Here is a 15,894-nt window from a genome sequence, read left to right as displayed (position 1 = left end):
GGATATATTGATATTAGTATGTTTGATTTGCAAATGATCAAGGTTCTTAGTGATTTGTGTTTGACTCATTTGCTAGATTGCACCTGTCGTGAGAGGACAATATCTCTCTCTCTCTCTCTCTCTCTCTCTCTCTCTCTCTCTCTCTCTCTCTCTCTCTCTCTCTCTCTCTCTCTCTCTCTCTCTCATCCACAAAATTTTGAGTGGGGAGCCCGCTCTCACTACCTACAGGACTAGGGTGAGTGTGATACTACCAGTGAGGGAACTCCTGCTCGAAAGTTGCCAGCCAGACACCCCTGCCACCAAGCACGTCTGCCATGAGAGACTCGGTAACTGACTCTACCCAAGAGCTGAGGACGGACGATAAGGTTTTCCATGGCGACCGATTGCATCTCACTGTCAACCGCCTGACCTGCTGTTAGAACGACGCTAAACAGACAAGATTTGTAAAGTGGCAGTCAGCTGTACACAAGTGGCAAGGTTGTAATCTGATGGAATGGCAGTTTGAGGTTATGACCTGTATTGGTGATGAGGAGTCATGAATCATCAAACATGGACGACATGACTAAAGTCCTTGATTTGAAAAGTGTATTCTTTGCCGTACATAATAAACCTGTGTCTTGTTGTAGTCTGCTGCACGTTTGGGAGAGTCTCGAAGGTCCTTCTCCATGACTGGAAGGATGGGAAAGTCCGGAAGGTCCTTCTAAGGGTATTCTAGAACCTCGGCCTTCTCCGTGGCTGGAAGGATGGGTGAGTCTGGAAGGTCCTTCTGCAGGTGTTCCAGAACCTTGGCCTTCTCCGTGGCTAGAAGAATGGGAGAATCTTGAAGGTCCTTTGTTGGGTGTTCCAGAGCCTAGGCCTTCTCCGTGGCGTTGCTGGACTGGGAGGTGTTATCTTGGGGCCTCTCTTCGTGGATACAGAACCAAGGCATACGTTTCTGCAGCTCCAACCTGGGGAGAAGAGCACGGCTAATGTGGATTTTTTGCCTCAAAACCTCGACTGTTTTGACTATCATTGTTCACCATCAGCTAATAGTGATAATAATCAGCTAACACTATTGACATCGGCTGTTACTGGCGCCAGCGGTGATGCGCAGAACCATTCCATGCCCCCCCTATTATAACTGCTGATTTTATTCTATCGTAGTAAAACTAAACTACCTGGCCAGACATTTCCCTTTCACCTCCGTACTCCATCAGCCATCCAAGAATCTGGGGTGGCTGGTGGTGTCCACTGAGAGTGCTGGAGAGTCAGTTTATTTAAGTGCTGGTGGATTAGACTTGTGCATATCTAGGGGTCTGTCTTATCGTAAGTGCAGCTGGAGTAGTAGTAATTATATCTTGAGTCATAATTGTCTTATTTACCTTAACTTAATCCGTAGACTCGTAACTGTATCTGGAGGGATTGAGGTATATTTTAAGGATCTAGACTGTATTTTTGAAAATCTTAAGACTGTAACTGGAGGGTCTTAACTGTATTCGAAAAGTCTGACCCCGCATATGAAGGGTCTCATCTGTATATCTGGAGGGGCCTTCACTGTACCTGGAGGATCTTTAACTGTATGTTGAGGATCTCAGTCGTATGTGGATGGTCGTGACTGTCCCTGGGTGAGCTTCGGATCTCAGCTGTACCTGAAGGGATGTTTGAATGCGTCTGGAGGGGTTTTGAACTGTTTGTGCGGTTATAAGTATCCGAAGGGTCTGAACCGGAGGGTTGTTATCGCATCTGGAGGATGTTAACTGTATCTAGAGTGTCTGGACTATATTTTGGTGGTCTCATATGTATCTGCAGGCTCGTAGCTGTATCTGGAAGGTTGTAACTGTAATTGGACGGTCGTAACTGTATCTGGAAGGTTGTAACTGTAATTGGACGGTCGTAACTGTATCTGGAAGGTTGTAACTGTAATTGGACGGTCGTAACTGTATATAGAAGGCTGTCGCCATACCTGTGGGATCGTCATTGTATCTAGAGGGTAGTAACTCTATCTGCAAGATGATTGTTATACCGGGAGGGTTGTAACTATATCTTTAGGGTCGTAACTTTACCTGGAGGGTTGTATCCATATCTGTAGGGTCGCAGCTGTTCCTGGAAGGTTGTCACTCTAGGTTCGTAATTGTACCTAGAGGGTTGTAGTTATAAATGTGGGGTTGTGACTGTATCTAGAGGGTTGTAATTATAGATATAGGCTTATGACTGTATCTAGAGGGTTGTAGTTATAGGTGTGGGGTTGTGACTGTATCTGAGATTTATCTGACTACTCGTACCCTTTCCTGGAGTGTCTCACTTGTATGTGTGGTTGTGACCGTGTCTGGCTAGTCGTGTCTTGTGGGGTCGTGCTCGTGTTTTGGGGAAAACACCCACAGTCTTGCAGTAGTGAGGGTATGTAGAGAAGAGTCGCAGGTCTATACTTTAAGGTCGTACCTGTGTTTAAAGAGTTCTTCCTAGACGGAAGATCCTGCTTGTTTGTGGTGGTTAATACACATTTTCATTTTTTATATTTTGCGTTGAAAGCTCCGGTCTCGGAAAGAGGTGCACGTCAAGGTCGGGTCTTCATTGAAATATAGAGAGGTTCATGAAAGGGAAAATGAAGAGACAAGGAAAGTATTTACGAATTTTGGAGGAAGTGAAAAACTTGTCTTTTGAAATACGAAAGACATTAGGGGGTAGAGATTTACTGAGCTTTGAGCTGTAAGGAAAGAAACAGGTATCAAAACGGCCCACCTTTGAGTTGCGGCCAACCCCTTGAGTTGCCAACGGCTACACAATAATCATGTGACGCAGCAGCTTGCCGATTATTGCATGGTTTAGCTAGTGGTGGGGGCAGACAAGCAGGCAGCTCTCTCTTATCAAGTAAGGATGCAGAGCTATAACGATCCCAGATGTGAGAGCAATACTCCATACAAGGACGGATCAGTCCTATGTATAAACGAAGCATCTGTTCAGTAAAGAAATTTCGACATTTAACAGGACTAACTGTTTCCTAGAGGCAAACTTAGCTATTCTCGTAATGTGGGGTTTGCAAGATAGTGTAGCTGTAGAGTAATACCACATATGTTCATTGAGTCAAGAGGTGAAATTACAGAACCGTCAAAGAAGAGAGGAAAGTTGTGCATAATTTTTATATGAGAGAGATGGGCATTAAACTGAAGTAGATTTCGTTTGCCCTACTGAGATATCCTGTCCATGTCTAAGTTTATTGAGGAAGCTGTGTCAAGACGGGATGGAGATCGAATGAGAGAAGGAGCGGAATTTGAAAGATGTGGATGAATGCAGTACTAAGTCGTCAGCGTATGAGCGTAGTTGGTCATTTGTGGAAATAAGGAATTGGTTGATACAAACCAAGAAAAATGTAGGACACAGGATAGAACCTTGAGGAAGATCGCAAATTGTGTAGCGAGTCGTTCCTATACCTAGGGTCTTTGTAACGAGTCATGCCTGTATCTGAAGTGGCAAGTGGCAACAGTGTGTGGAGGGTACCACTCGTTCCTGTGGTCGTTCCTGCGTGTGACAACACCAAAAGTGGACCCTGTGTGTGTGTGTGTGTGTGTGTGTGTGTGTGTGTGTGTGTATAAGGTCATATCTATGCCTGAGGTCGTACCTGTGTGTGGCTGGTGGTACTTGCGCCTGGTATGGTACCTGTGTCAGGGTAAGGGTCGTACCTGTATCTGGGGTGGTTGATGGCGTAGACCCAGGGGTCGATGCAAGCGACGGCCTTGCACGTCAGGGCGGGAAGCATGGACACTAGTGGAGTCAACACCGTCCTGCCCGTGGAGAGGAATCATTACTCACTGGTGGTGGTGTACATGGTCATAACTCTATACCACTTGTACATGGGTTTAATACTATACCAGATGTACATGGTCATAACTCTATACCACTTGTACATGGGTTTAATACTATACCAGATGTACATGGTCATAACTCTATACCACTTGTACATGGGTTTAATACTATACCAGATGTACATGGTCATAACTCTATACCACTTGTACATGGGTTTAATACTATACCAGATGTACATGGTCATAACTCTATACCACTTGTACATGGGTTTAATACTATACCAGATGTACATGGTCATAACTCTATACCACTTGTACATGGGTTTAATACTATACCAGATGTACATGGTCATAACTCTATACCACTTGTACATGGGTTTAATACTATACCAGATGTACATGGTCATAACTCTATACAACTTGTACATGGGTTTAATACTATACCAGATGTACATGGTCATAACACTGTACCAGATGTACATGGTCATAACACTGTATCAGATGTACATGGTCATAATACTGTACCAGATGCACATGGTCATTACACTGTACCAGATGTACATGGTCATAACACTATACCAGATGTACATGGTCATAGATGTATACCAGACGTACATGGTCACGGCTGTATTCCATGTGTACATGATTATGGTCATACCATGTGTACATGTTCATGATCATAACATGGGTACACGGTCGTGATAACATGGTCATGGTACAACACTGAAGAAGACCTTTGTCTCCTGTGTTGATTAGACAACTTCTCTCTCTCTCTCTCTCTCTCTCTCTCTCTCTCTCTCTCTCTCTCTCTCTCTCTCTCTCTCTCTCTCTCTCTCTCTCACCTGTCCCCGAAGGCGCCGATGAGAGCGACGACAGCGTAAGGTGTCCATGAGACCATGAACATGAAGTAGAGACCCATGCACACCTTAGCGATGCGCACCTCCGCCGACTTCTCCTGGTCTTCCTTGGAGCCCACGCTGCGCAGGTTGTCCACGTTCATCTTCTTGGCCTGGGGGAGGGGCAGACGGCGGGTCAGCAGGAGAACCAGCGGCAGCAGGGGAACATAGAGAGGGAAGGTGGGCAACATAGTAGAGAGGGACGGTGGCCAACATAGTAGAGAGGGAAGGTGGCCAACATAGTAGAGAGGGAAGGTGGGCAACATAGTAGAGAGGGAAGGTGGGCAACATAGTAGAGAGGGAAGGTGGGCAACATAGTAGAGAGGGAAGGTGGGCAACATAGTAGAGAGGGAAGGTGGGCAACATAGTAGGGAGGGAAGGTGGGCAACATAGTAGAGAGGGAAGGTGGGCAACATAGTAGAGAGGGAAGGTGAGCAACATAGTAGAGAGGGAAGGTGAGCAACATAGTAGAGAGGGAAGGTGGGCAACATAGTAGAGAGGGAAGGTGGGCAACATAGTAGAGAGGGAAGGTGGGCAACATAGTAGAGAGGGAAGGTGGGCAACATAGTAGGGAGGGAAGGTGGGCAACATAGTAGAGAGGGAAGGTGGGCAACATAGTAGAGAGGGAAGGTGGGCAACATAGTAGGGAGGGAAGGTGAGCAACATAGTAGAGAGGGACGGTGGGCAACATAGAGAGAGGGAAGGTGGGCAACATAGTAGAGAGGGAAGGTGGGCAACATAGTAGAGAGGGAAGGTGGACAACATAGTAGGGAGGGAAGGTGGGCAACATAGTAGGGATAGAAGGTGGGCAACAGTAGGGATAGAAGGTGGGCAGCATAGCAGGAAGGGAAAACAGGAGAACAAGGTAAAGAGGACAGTACACACACACAGAGGAAAGACGTGTAAGAGAGGACACGTTGGCCAGTTTCTTGGTTATGATCATAACTTATAACTTAATTATTTCTGAGAGGATGAGGTAAGGATTAAGCAGTAAGAAGGCTTTCTCTCCACCCCCTTTCTCTCCACCCCCTCTTTCTCTGACGAGAAAGGGGCCGGCAAGAAGAAGAAAAAAAAAAGAGAATGGGAGGAAAACCATTGATTTACGAAGCACGTCTGTGTGGGATTTAACTGGATAGAATGATGGGAAAATCCTATACTGCAAAGTCCGACTATGGTATTCCTCCCTCTGCTGCGCTACAGTACATTCGTAGGGTCAGGAATGAAGGTATTTTTTTTTCTTATATACCTGAAAGGATGAACGACTTGTGTAAACAGTTTTTGAAGGTGTTATATTCAGTCTTTATATCAATAATATTTGATGGTAGCTTATTCCTGTGCTCAACGCAAACTGTTTGCAAAGTAACCTTTTCCCCACGTCTGTAGTACATTATTTATCTTTGTCTTATTTTTTTCCTAATAATCTTATCTTCCTGTATTTCAAAAAGATCCTTGTGATTATTGGTGTTGCTATTTTCTTTTTCAACATTTGAACACTTGTATCAGGTCACCATGAAGCCAGAAATTCTTAAGAAAGCGGGATATTCGTAGTCCTTCCTTGCAAGGCGGGCTACTCACAGCTGGAATGACCTTTATCGCGAGTCTTTGTACTTGTTCCAGTTATTTCTTCACCCTGTTTACAGCCTGACGACCGGAATTGTATCCCGGTGTGGTCTGACGTCATTATCAAGAAAATAATCGTAATTGTTACCTGTAGATTTGTAGTCGACATTCCTGGCTTCGGTTTCCTCATTTACTTACTGCTATACACTGTTTAGGTTGCTGGTGCTAAGAACGCCATGGTCCTTCCCTTCGTTTACTTAAGGTAGCGGATTTCCCAATATGTAATTGCCATGTTTAGTATTCTTATCTTTTCATCTCATACCTTTACATTTGTCTCATCAGATTTTATCTGTCATTTGTCTGACCAGTCTGCAAGAACGTTAACATCTGAATCATTTCAGTCTTGCTCATTTATAGTTTTGTCTCTCTTAGTTTTGTCTCGTCAGCATATGTGGAAGTATTAGATATGAGACCCAATTCAAGATAGTTATTATCGGAAACAGTCAAGAACGGAAGCAGGACAACATAATAAAGAGAGGGAGGTGGGCAAACAACACAGTAAAGAGAGGGAGGTGGGCAAGCAACACAGTAAAGAGAGGGAGGTGGGCAAGCAACACAGTAAAGAGAGGGAGGTGGGCAAGCAACACAGTAAAGAGAGGGAGGTGGGCAAGCAACGCAGTAAAGAGAGGGAGGTGGGCAAGCAACGCAGTAAAGAGAGGGAGGTGGGCAAGCAACACAGTAAAGAGAGGGAGGTGGGCAAGCAACACAGTAAAGAGAGGGAGGTGGGCAAGCAACACAGTAAAGAGAGGGAGGTGGGCAAACCACCGCAATATCTCTGCTGTGTTTTTCGGTGACGTTTAATCATGATAATATTATGTGCCATGTGATCATGACTGTGCTTGCCACACTGACCTAGGGAGGCTTGGTACTGAACTGTTGGCCTCTGGTCAAGGTTTACCTGCCTGCTCTCCGTATACCGCTCACCTGGGCCTTCATGGCTTTCTCGTGCGCCCTGACGTGACCGTAGATCTGGCTGTAGAAGTAGATGATGAGGACTCCCGGTATGATGTAGGAGAAGAAGAAGATAGCGGCGACGAAGGTGCGTGTTTTCTCGTCCTCAGTCAGGTAGTCGAAGGAACAAGTGGTCAGGAAGCCCTCTGTCGACCCCAGGGCCAGCGTGTGAGGAGGGAGAGGTAATGTTAGAGCAGCTCACCTTACTCGTTAGTAGGGAGAAAGAGGGTTGTAGTGGGAGTGCTGTAAGAGGGGGTTTGTTAAGGGGTGCTGTAAGAGGGGGTTTGTTTGGGGGGGTGCTGTAAGAGGGGGTTTCTTAGGGGGGGGTGCTGAAAGAGAGGGTTTTGTTAGGGGGTGCTGTAAGAGGGGGTTTATTAGCGGGAGGGGGGGGGGTGCTGAAAGAGGGGGTTTGTTAGGGGTACTGAAAGACGGGGTATTTTAGCTAATATGGTTAGAGGGAGGTCGTGGGGCTGGAATGTGTAACAGTGGTCGAAGTAATGTTCATATAAACGGTAGGGAAACTGACGCAAATGACAGTTTCGTGTATATTTCTCTCTCTCTCTCTCTCTCTCTCTCTCTCTCTCTCTCTCTCTCTCTCTCTCTCTCTCTCTCTCTCTCTCTCTCTCTCTCTCTCTCTCTCTCTCTCTCTCTCTCTCTCTCTCTCTCTCTCTCTCTCTCTCTCTCTCTCTCTCTTACCTGGAACAAATCTGCCCCAGATGCCGAAGAGGGGCAGGAGGCACCAGGGTGTGGCGTAGCCCCAGATAGCCAGGACCATCAGGAAGGCTGTCCCGCGCGTGATCTTGGCCTCGAACGGCTTGGCAATGGTTCTGCCACGGGTGAGAATATACTACTAGTTAGAACTGCTGAGGACAGGGTCGGATGGGTCTCTCTCTCTCTCTCTCTCTCTCTCTCTCTCTCTCTCTCTCTCTCTCTCTCTCTCTCTCTCTCTCTGCCAGGGGTGGATGGTTAGTTGTATGATAAATGACAGAGAAGAGACCTAATACAGGTTTATCTTATGGTGGTCTTCTCCATGGTTGACAGATGACTAATGAGGGAATACGGCTCTTGTCCCGGGTCTAGGTAGAGGTGGTTGTTCCAAGTGCTGACAGAGAGAGACGTAACCGAAGGTGACGCTCAGTAACATCAGAGTAATGGTCTCCTCCTCACTCTGGTAGTTTAGAACACTTAATGAGGGGGGCGGGGTGGAAGACCCGTGATGTGCGTAGTTGGATGATTAACGGATAGAAGTTAGGAATAGATGGGAAAGCTAGCTAACAGAAGACCTGTAAAGAAATGCACTTGTACCGTTGACCAGTCGTTTTTATACATGAAGAGGAGCATTGAAGCAGAAGTATGTCAGCTGTAACTGACATATATATATATATATATATATATATATATATATATATATATATATATATATATATATATATATATATCCCTCCACCTAGTCTTGACCGCCGTTCTCCACGTTAGCGAGGCAGCGCCACGAACAAGAAAAGTCGCATCCGCTCACATCCATTCTCTAGCTGTCATGTGTAATGCGCCGGAACCACAGGTCCCCATCCACAACCAGGCCCCACAGACCTTTTTTTCGGTTTACCCAGCTTCCGCATACTACATACATCTCTCGCACATGCCAGCGTAGCTTCCGTAAATACCTCCTATTCATCGCCCTTGTCCCCTCACTTCATTTACTCTCACCTTTCGCCATTCTTCTTTCAATCTCGCCTGGTATTTCTTCATAGAAATCTCTTTTCCAAGCTCACTTACTCTCCCCACTCTCTTCTCGCCTTTACAAAACTTTGCCTTCGCCTCCACATGATAGTGATCAGACATCCCACCAGTTGCCAAAAGTCTCTCTTTTCCACGCCTGTCAATTGATATGTAATCATTAATGCCTGCTGACCATCTTTTTTTTACTCATATAAGTGTTCTTTTGTATGTTCGTCTTTTTAACCCAGGTATTTCCAGTTATTAACCCTTTTTCAGTTCACAGTTCCACAAGCTGTTCACCATTTCCTTTCATCATATTAAATGCCCCATGCGGCCCAGTTATACAATTATACCCTCAACTGCCACATTACTCACCCTGGCATTCAAATCATCCATCACTAATACTCGGTCTCTTGCACCAAAACCGCTGACACACTCACTCAGCTGCTCCTTGATAATTTATAATTTGACTCATGATCTTTCTTCTCATGACCAGGTGCATATGCACCAATAATCACCCATATCTCGCCATCCACTTTCATTTTTACCCACATCATTATATATATATATATATATATATATATATATATATATATATATATATATATTTTATTATTTATCTTGCTTTGTCGCTGTCTCCCGCGTTTGCGAGGTAGCGCAAGGAAACAGACGAAAGAAATGGCCCAACCCACCCCCATACACATGCATATACATACACGTCCACACACTTAAATATACATACCTATACATCTCAATGTACACATATATATACACACACAGACACATACATATATACCCATGCACACAATTCACACTGTCTGCCTTTATTCATTCCCATCGCCACCTCGCCACACATGGAAATATATATATATATATATATATATATATATATATATATATATATATATATATATATATATATATATATTCTTTTTTCTTTCATACTATTTGCCATTTCCCGCGATAGCGAGGTAGCGTTAAGAACAGAGGACTGGGTCTTTGAGGGAATATCCTCACCTGGCCCTCTTCTCTGTTCCTTCTTTTGGGGAAAAAAAAAAGAAAGAAAAAAAAAAAAAACGAGAGGGGAGGATTTCCAGCCTCCCGCTCCCTTCCCTTTTAGTCGCCTTCTACGACACGCAGGGAATACGTGGGAAGTATTCTTTCTCCCCTATCCCCAGGGAATATATATATATATATATATATATATATATATATATATATATATATATATATATATATATATATATATATATACATATGTATATATATATATAAAGAAGCGACCAGTTTTGTTCTAGATACTTTTCATTAGACAGCATAAATGTACAGCGAGTTTATAAGTCATCTTCCAACTGGAACTTCATTTGGCAAGGAAACTCAGCGCCCAAGGCAGACCTTTGTCACCTGTGGAATCTCCACTAAAGAAGCACACAAGCAGATCCTTCTCTTTCCCGAGCAGAGAGACACACAATAACAACATGCGAGATATTCTAACCACAGATGTTATCATTAAACAGACGTAAGGATACGCCATGGTATGAAGATCAGTAATGTGAGATACACAACTCCATTTACGAGCTCAGATATGCGAGTCTGCTACGGTAACACGAAGACAGACTCTTGTTATTGCAATCTACGTGAATCTGAGCCGTAGTTCCTTCCAGAGCTGCCCAGTAATTCATGAATTCCTTTGTTATGAAAGTGGTTGCAGACACCTCCACATAAAGTATGTGGGAGGCACCACCACCACCACCGCCACTAATAATGCATTCAAGATCGGTGGCCACAGGTTGCATATAAATCACTACCCCAGGACCAACCTGGAGGGTATTAGAGATCCCAAGTGTCGTCTTATACATCATAGAACTCGCCTTATTAGTGACATGTGACATGCAGACAGCCAGAGTGGGTTTGACACTCCATCTCTTCAGCAACCAAGGATCGAAGGATATCCCCTTGACCCTACCTACCACTTGCTTTCTCTACATTGTCTTTGACTGGCCTCGATGCTGCTTTTGTGTTCACTGCTCCCCAGTGAGCCACATGTACGTCCATCTCTCTCTCATGAATACCCTGCCCAGTTCTCACCACATAATCTCACATAGTCAGGTCAGGTCCTTAAGATGTTCCGACCTGTGGTTAGAACCCTGACCACCTTGATAACCCTGGCACACCATAGGTCAAAGGTCTAGAAATGATCATCCATGTAAACTACTTCAGATGATGACCCGGAAGATGTTTTCATGATGGAGAAGCAGGGTATACAGGCTTCCTAGAGACACTCGCAAGAATATAAGGGTTTTAGAAAAAAGAAACTTTATAAAAACATTTAATATTCCAAGCTGTTTAATAGGAAACACACACACACACACACACACACACACACACACACACACACACACACACACACACACACACAACTAGTTGTTATAAAGAAGAATGGATTCAAAGAACGTCATCAGGATGAAACAGTTGTGACTAGATCCATAAGTAAGAAGCTTGACAACAAGGGTTTTAACCAAGAGTGGAAAGAAGTTAACAGGATAATTCAAAGAAAATTCATCTGAAACCATAAGGCTGGTCATAATTAGTGGAAATTATTGAAATACGAGATAGAAATTAGCATAGTTGGAGGAGGACGTAGGAACATTGAGGAATCAAATCAAAACGTGAAGTGTGTCACGAGGCAGGAGAGGAAACTGGGAAAATTGAAGCTTATAGTCAGAGAGGAGGAACTCATAATTAAATTGGTTTGATGGACCAGTAAGTGTGTAACCAAAGAAGAGAAGAATAAGGGGAAAAAAGGTCAGAAGAGTCTTTCCTGAACACCTTGGAGACTTAAACAAAAGGGAATATCGATATCACAGAGTACAAACAACATTGATGAGAGTGGTCAAGGAGGGGGAGCTCGGGAGCAATTTCTGAGATTGTTCAACAAGATGGACAGAGAGCTGTGGAGAAGTAGTGGAAGCAATTAGGAGGAGTACATGAGAAAGCGGCAGGACGTCAAGAGAGAGGTGTGGGGAACATGTAAAGGGGGGCACATGAGAGAGTACTTTGTACACTCCACCTACTTACTTGTATCGGTCGAAAGCGATGGCGGCGTTGGTCATGGCGCCGGCAATGCCGGAGTAGGAACCCATGAGAGCAAAGGCGTCGCACCCTGTCTTTCCCCAGATGGGTCCCTCGTTGAAGGAATTGATGATGAAGACGGGCGTCTTGAGCATCATGATGAAGTCCAGGATTGCCAAATTGATGACGAACATGTTGGAAGGCGTCCGCAGGCTCTTTGCGCTGACCAAGAAAAACGAACACGTCACATCATTAATAATCGACGAGAGAACGAGTGTCCCGTCTCCCACATTTTTCCTCCTATTTATCAAAGATTTCCTGTGTTTCACAAATTACTAAGTGTTCTTTTACGCTGGTAACTCAACACTGCATTACTCACATACTTCATTTCTTCTCCTTCTCTCTCGATCTCGTCTCGAGCCAACTTCTTCAGTATACTCAGACTTAGATAGGATATCTTAATGTGGTAGATGAAATCTGGCTAAGTTTAATGCCTCCACGACCCAGTTTTTGCCCATCTTTCTATCGAAAATTCCTCACTACTTCATCTCTTTTTTGCTGTGACATCCACTATTAGAAACCCCGCATTGCCGAAATAGATAAGTCTGTCTGCTTCTAAGAAACTGTGAGTCATGTTTAGATGTCGAAATTTCTTTTCTTCTGAACTGTTGCTGTGATTACACAAAGAACGGATTCATCTCTGTATGGAATACTGGTCTCACGTGTGGGTTGGTTCTATTTCTGCATCCTTAGTTGACAGAGTCGAGTTGGAAAAAGCGGTCCAACTTAAAAATTTTCCCAAGCGAACTTCATAACTTAATCCACTTGCCCCTAGCCTCACTGTTAATTCATTTTCCCTCTTCTGTTGGTTTTTGCTCCAAAGAGCTGGCTGCATGTGTGCGCTCACCTCCAGCCAGACCACGTAGTACTCGGCAAGCTGCTGCGTTACATGATTACTGTGTGGCTGTTGGCAACTCTAGGGTAGGGTGTTCAGATATCTGCATCTTTCCCTTCACCTCATAGCTTTAGAACTCTCTACCTTCTCATGTCTTTCCCAGTAACTATGAACTGGCACATTTTAAAAGAGGTTTTTTACTTCCTCCAACATTCGTAACTACTCTCCCTTGTCTCTTCATTTTCCTTCCATAATCCTCTCCATATTTCAATTTAAAACCCGGTCCCTGTTGCGGACGTTTGTCCTTAACCAGAGCCTACAGAGTAAAAAAGAAAAAAAATGAATCCTTCTGAAAAGCATGTGTTGATACTTGCCATCCCTAAGAAGGGTAACTGTTTCAACCCATCTATCGTCCTATTGTTTTAACATCTACCATTTTCAGACGTCTTGAATGTCATAATTTTCTCATTGATCACCAGTATGGCTTTTGTAAGGTGAGATCCACTGGTGATATTCTTTCCTATCTTGCTAATGCCTGATGATCATCCAGGAGGGATTTTGGGGAATCCTGTGTAGTTGTCTTTGATATATCCAAAGCTTTAGACAGGGTATAACATCGAGGTCTCACCTCTAAGCTGCCGTCTTTTTGCATCCCTCCCTCTGTTTGCTCCCTCATATCAGGCATCCTCTCCGGCCGATTTGTTTCCGTGCTTGTCCATGGATCAGCCTCTCTCCCTTTCTCCATCAACAGCATCAACTGTAGAGTCACTCAAGGTTCTGTCTTGTCTTCTACCTTCTTATTGCCGAATGTACACTTACGCTAACGACTCAACACTGCATTCCTCCCCCATCCTTCAATTCTATTCGTTCTTCTCTTACTCAATCTGCATCTCGACCCGGCACAACTAAATAAACTCAGACTAGAACAGGATGTCTCAGTAGGGTAGACAGAATCTGGTTAGATTTGATGCCTCCAAGACCCAGTTTCTGACCACCTGTCTATCGAAAATCCCTCACAACTTAACTTTCTCATTCTACGGTTCTTTACTTAACGTCTTAACTCATTGAACATACTTTGTGTACTGTAACATCCACTCAATCATGGAAACCCCACAGTACGGAAGTAGCTAACTCTACCTCTAAGAAACTAGGAGTCCTGTTTAGATGTCAGAACTTCATTTCTTCCTGTCAGATGCTCCGTTCTACAAAGGATTGATCCGTCCTTGTATGGATTACTGCTCTCACATCTGTGGTGGTTCTAGCTCTGTACCCTTACTTGACAGAGTTGAGTCGAAAGCGGTCCGACTTATGAACTCTCCCAGGCTGACTCCAAAACGTGACCCATTTGTCCTACGCCTTAATGTTGGTCCCCTTTCCCTCTTGTATAAGTATTACTTTGGATTTTGCTCGCGAGAGCTAGCGGCTTGTATGCTCCCACCGATGGATGGACCACGCAGTACTCGGCAAGCTGTTGCGTCAAACTGTTGCCCTTGGCAACTCAAGTGTGGGCTCTTTTGATGACTGTTTCTTTCCCTACACCTCGAAACTTTGGAACTCTGTACCCTCTCATGTCTTTCCCAATAACTATGATATGGCGCTTTTTAAAACAAGTTTTTCACTTCCTCTAAAATTAGTAAATATTATCCCTAGTCTCTTCTTTTCCCTTTCACTAACCAGGCCTAGAAGTTGCCATTTTTATTCTGTAACTGGAGCTTCCGACGTAATAGATAAATGAATAGATAAATAGATAAATAAATTTATATGTGTAGGTATGTATATTTGCGTGTGTGGACGTGTATGTATATACATGTGTATGGGGGTGGGTTGGGCCATTTCTTTCGTCTGTTTCCTTGCGCTACCTCGCAAACGCGGAAGACAGCGAAAAAAAAAAAAAAAAAAAAAAAAAAAAAATATATATATATATATATATATATATATATATATATATATATATATATATATATTATATTTTATTATATTATATCATATTATATTATATTATACTTTGTCGCTGTCTCCCGCGTTAGTGAGGTAGCGCAAGGAAACAGACGAAAGAATGGCCCAACCCACCCACATACACATGTATATACATACACGTCCACACACGCACATATACATACCTATACATTTCAAAGTATACATACATATACATATACAGATGTATACATATATACGCATGTACATAATTTTAGACACCCCTAATCTGAGCCTTCGAGGAGGATGAGCACTCCCCGCGTGACTCCTTCTGTTTCTCCCGCTCCCGTCCCCTTTAGTCGCCTTCTGCAGCCACGCGGGAAATGCCAGTGGTGTATATGTATTTCTAGAAGTGTGCCTTACTCACACTGACCTCAGCTAAACTTTGCCTGCTTGTATTGTGACTTCACACACACTAGGACGCCACAAGTGGTGTCCTGTGTCATAGACTACCAATGACGGCCTCTCACCAGGTCAGATTGAGCCAGTCATCTAACTCCACCCTCACCGCCCTCCCATCCCAGGTCACATACAGTGAACCGTAACCTGAAAACTCATCAGCCTGAGACCTGTTCAAATCATCCTGCCCTTCGTCCAATTATCCCGAGTCACAGTGTGACCTGTCATTCGTCGACCAATGAGTTACTGACCTGGAAAAGACCCAGATGACGACGCCGTTGCCACAAAGGGCAGCGAACATAAACCCGATGTAGAAGACGCCGAGCATGTAGTGAAGGAAGGGGTTGGGTGCTTCGAAGGTCTTCCAGTAGGGATGGACGAACTCCATGTACTCTGGTGGTGTGTTCCAGCCCAGCATCTTCATCTCATAACGGCCGTTCGCCACCACACCCTCATCAGACCTGCAAAGACCAATCTCCTGCTGACTTGCCTGGCTCAGGGCTGCTTGGGTGAGGGAGGGAGAGGGACAGGTGGTGTTGGACGGTACTGGTGGTTTGGGGTGCTGGTAGGTAGTGGTGGTGGTGGGGGTATT

General features: G+C 44.3%; 2 protein-coding genes across 3 annotated transcripts in view; one reads left to right on the top strand and one right to left on the bottom strand.

Annotated features, from left to right (window-relative positions):
- LOC139749490 (uncharacterized) overlaps nucleotides 1–15,894 on the top strand; it is a 225,073-nt gene that overhangs the window by 137,760 nt on the left and 71,419 nt on the right. The window lies entirely within an intron of this gene.
- LOC139749488 (opsin, ultraviolet-sensitive-like) overlaps nucleotides 100–15,894 on the bottom strand; it is a 24,610-nt gene continuing 8,815 nt past the window's right edge. The window contains exons 3-9 of the mRNA XM_071663408.1: nucleotides 15,554–15,763; nucleotides 12,041–12,256; nucleotides 7,943–8,073; nucleotides 7,220–7,392; nucleotides 4,622–4,788; nucleotides 3,657–3,758; nucleotides 100–947 (exon numbers count right to left, since the gene is read on the bottom strand). Of these exons, the coding sequence (XP_071519509.1) occupies nucleotides 851–947; nucleotides 3,657–3,758; nucleotides 4,622–4,788; nucleotides 7,220–7,392; nucleotides 7,943–8,073; nucleotides 12,041–12,256; nucleotides 15,554–15,763 (1,096 nt within the window). The 3' untranslated portion in view covers nucleotides 100–850. The remainder of the gene's footprint in view (nucleotides 948–3,656; nucleotides 3,759–4,621; nucleotides 4,789–7,219; nucleotides 7,393–7,942; nucleotides 8,074–12,040; nucleotides 12,257–15,553; nucleotides 15,764–15,894) is intronic.

Source organism: Panulirus ornatus, chromosome 7 (genome assembly GCF_036320965.1).
Source record: "Panulirus ornatus isolate Po-2019 chromosome 7, ASM3632096v1, whole genome shotgun sequence".
In the NCBI taxonomy this organism is placed as follows: domain Eukaryota; kingdom Metazoa; phylum Arthropoda; class Malacostraca; order Decapoda; family Palinuridae; genus Panulirus; species Panulirus ornatus.
The sequence above is the reverse complement of the archived record's forward strand: the minus strand, read 5'-3'. Positions and strand labels throughout refer to the sequence as shown.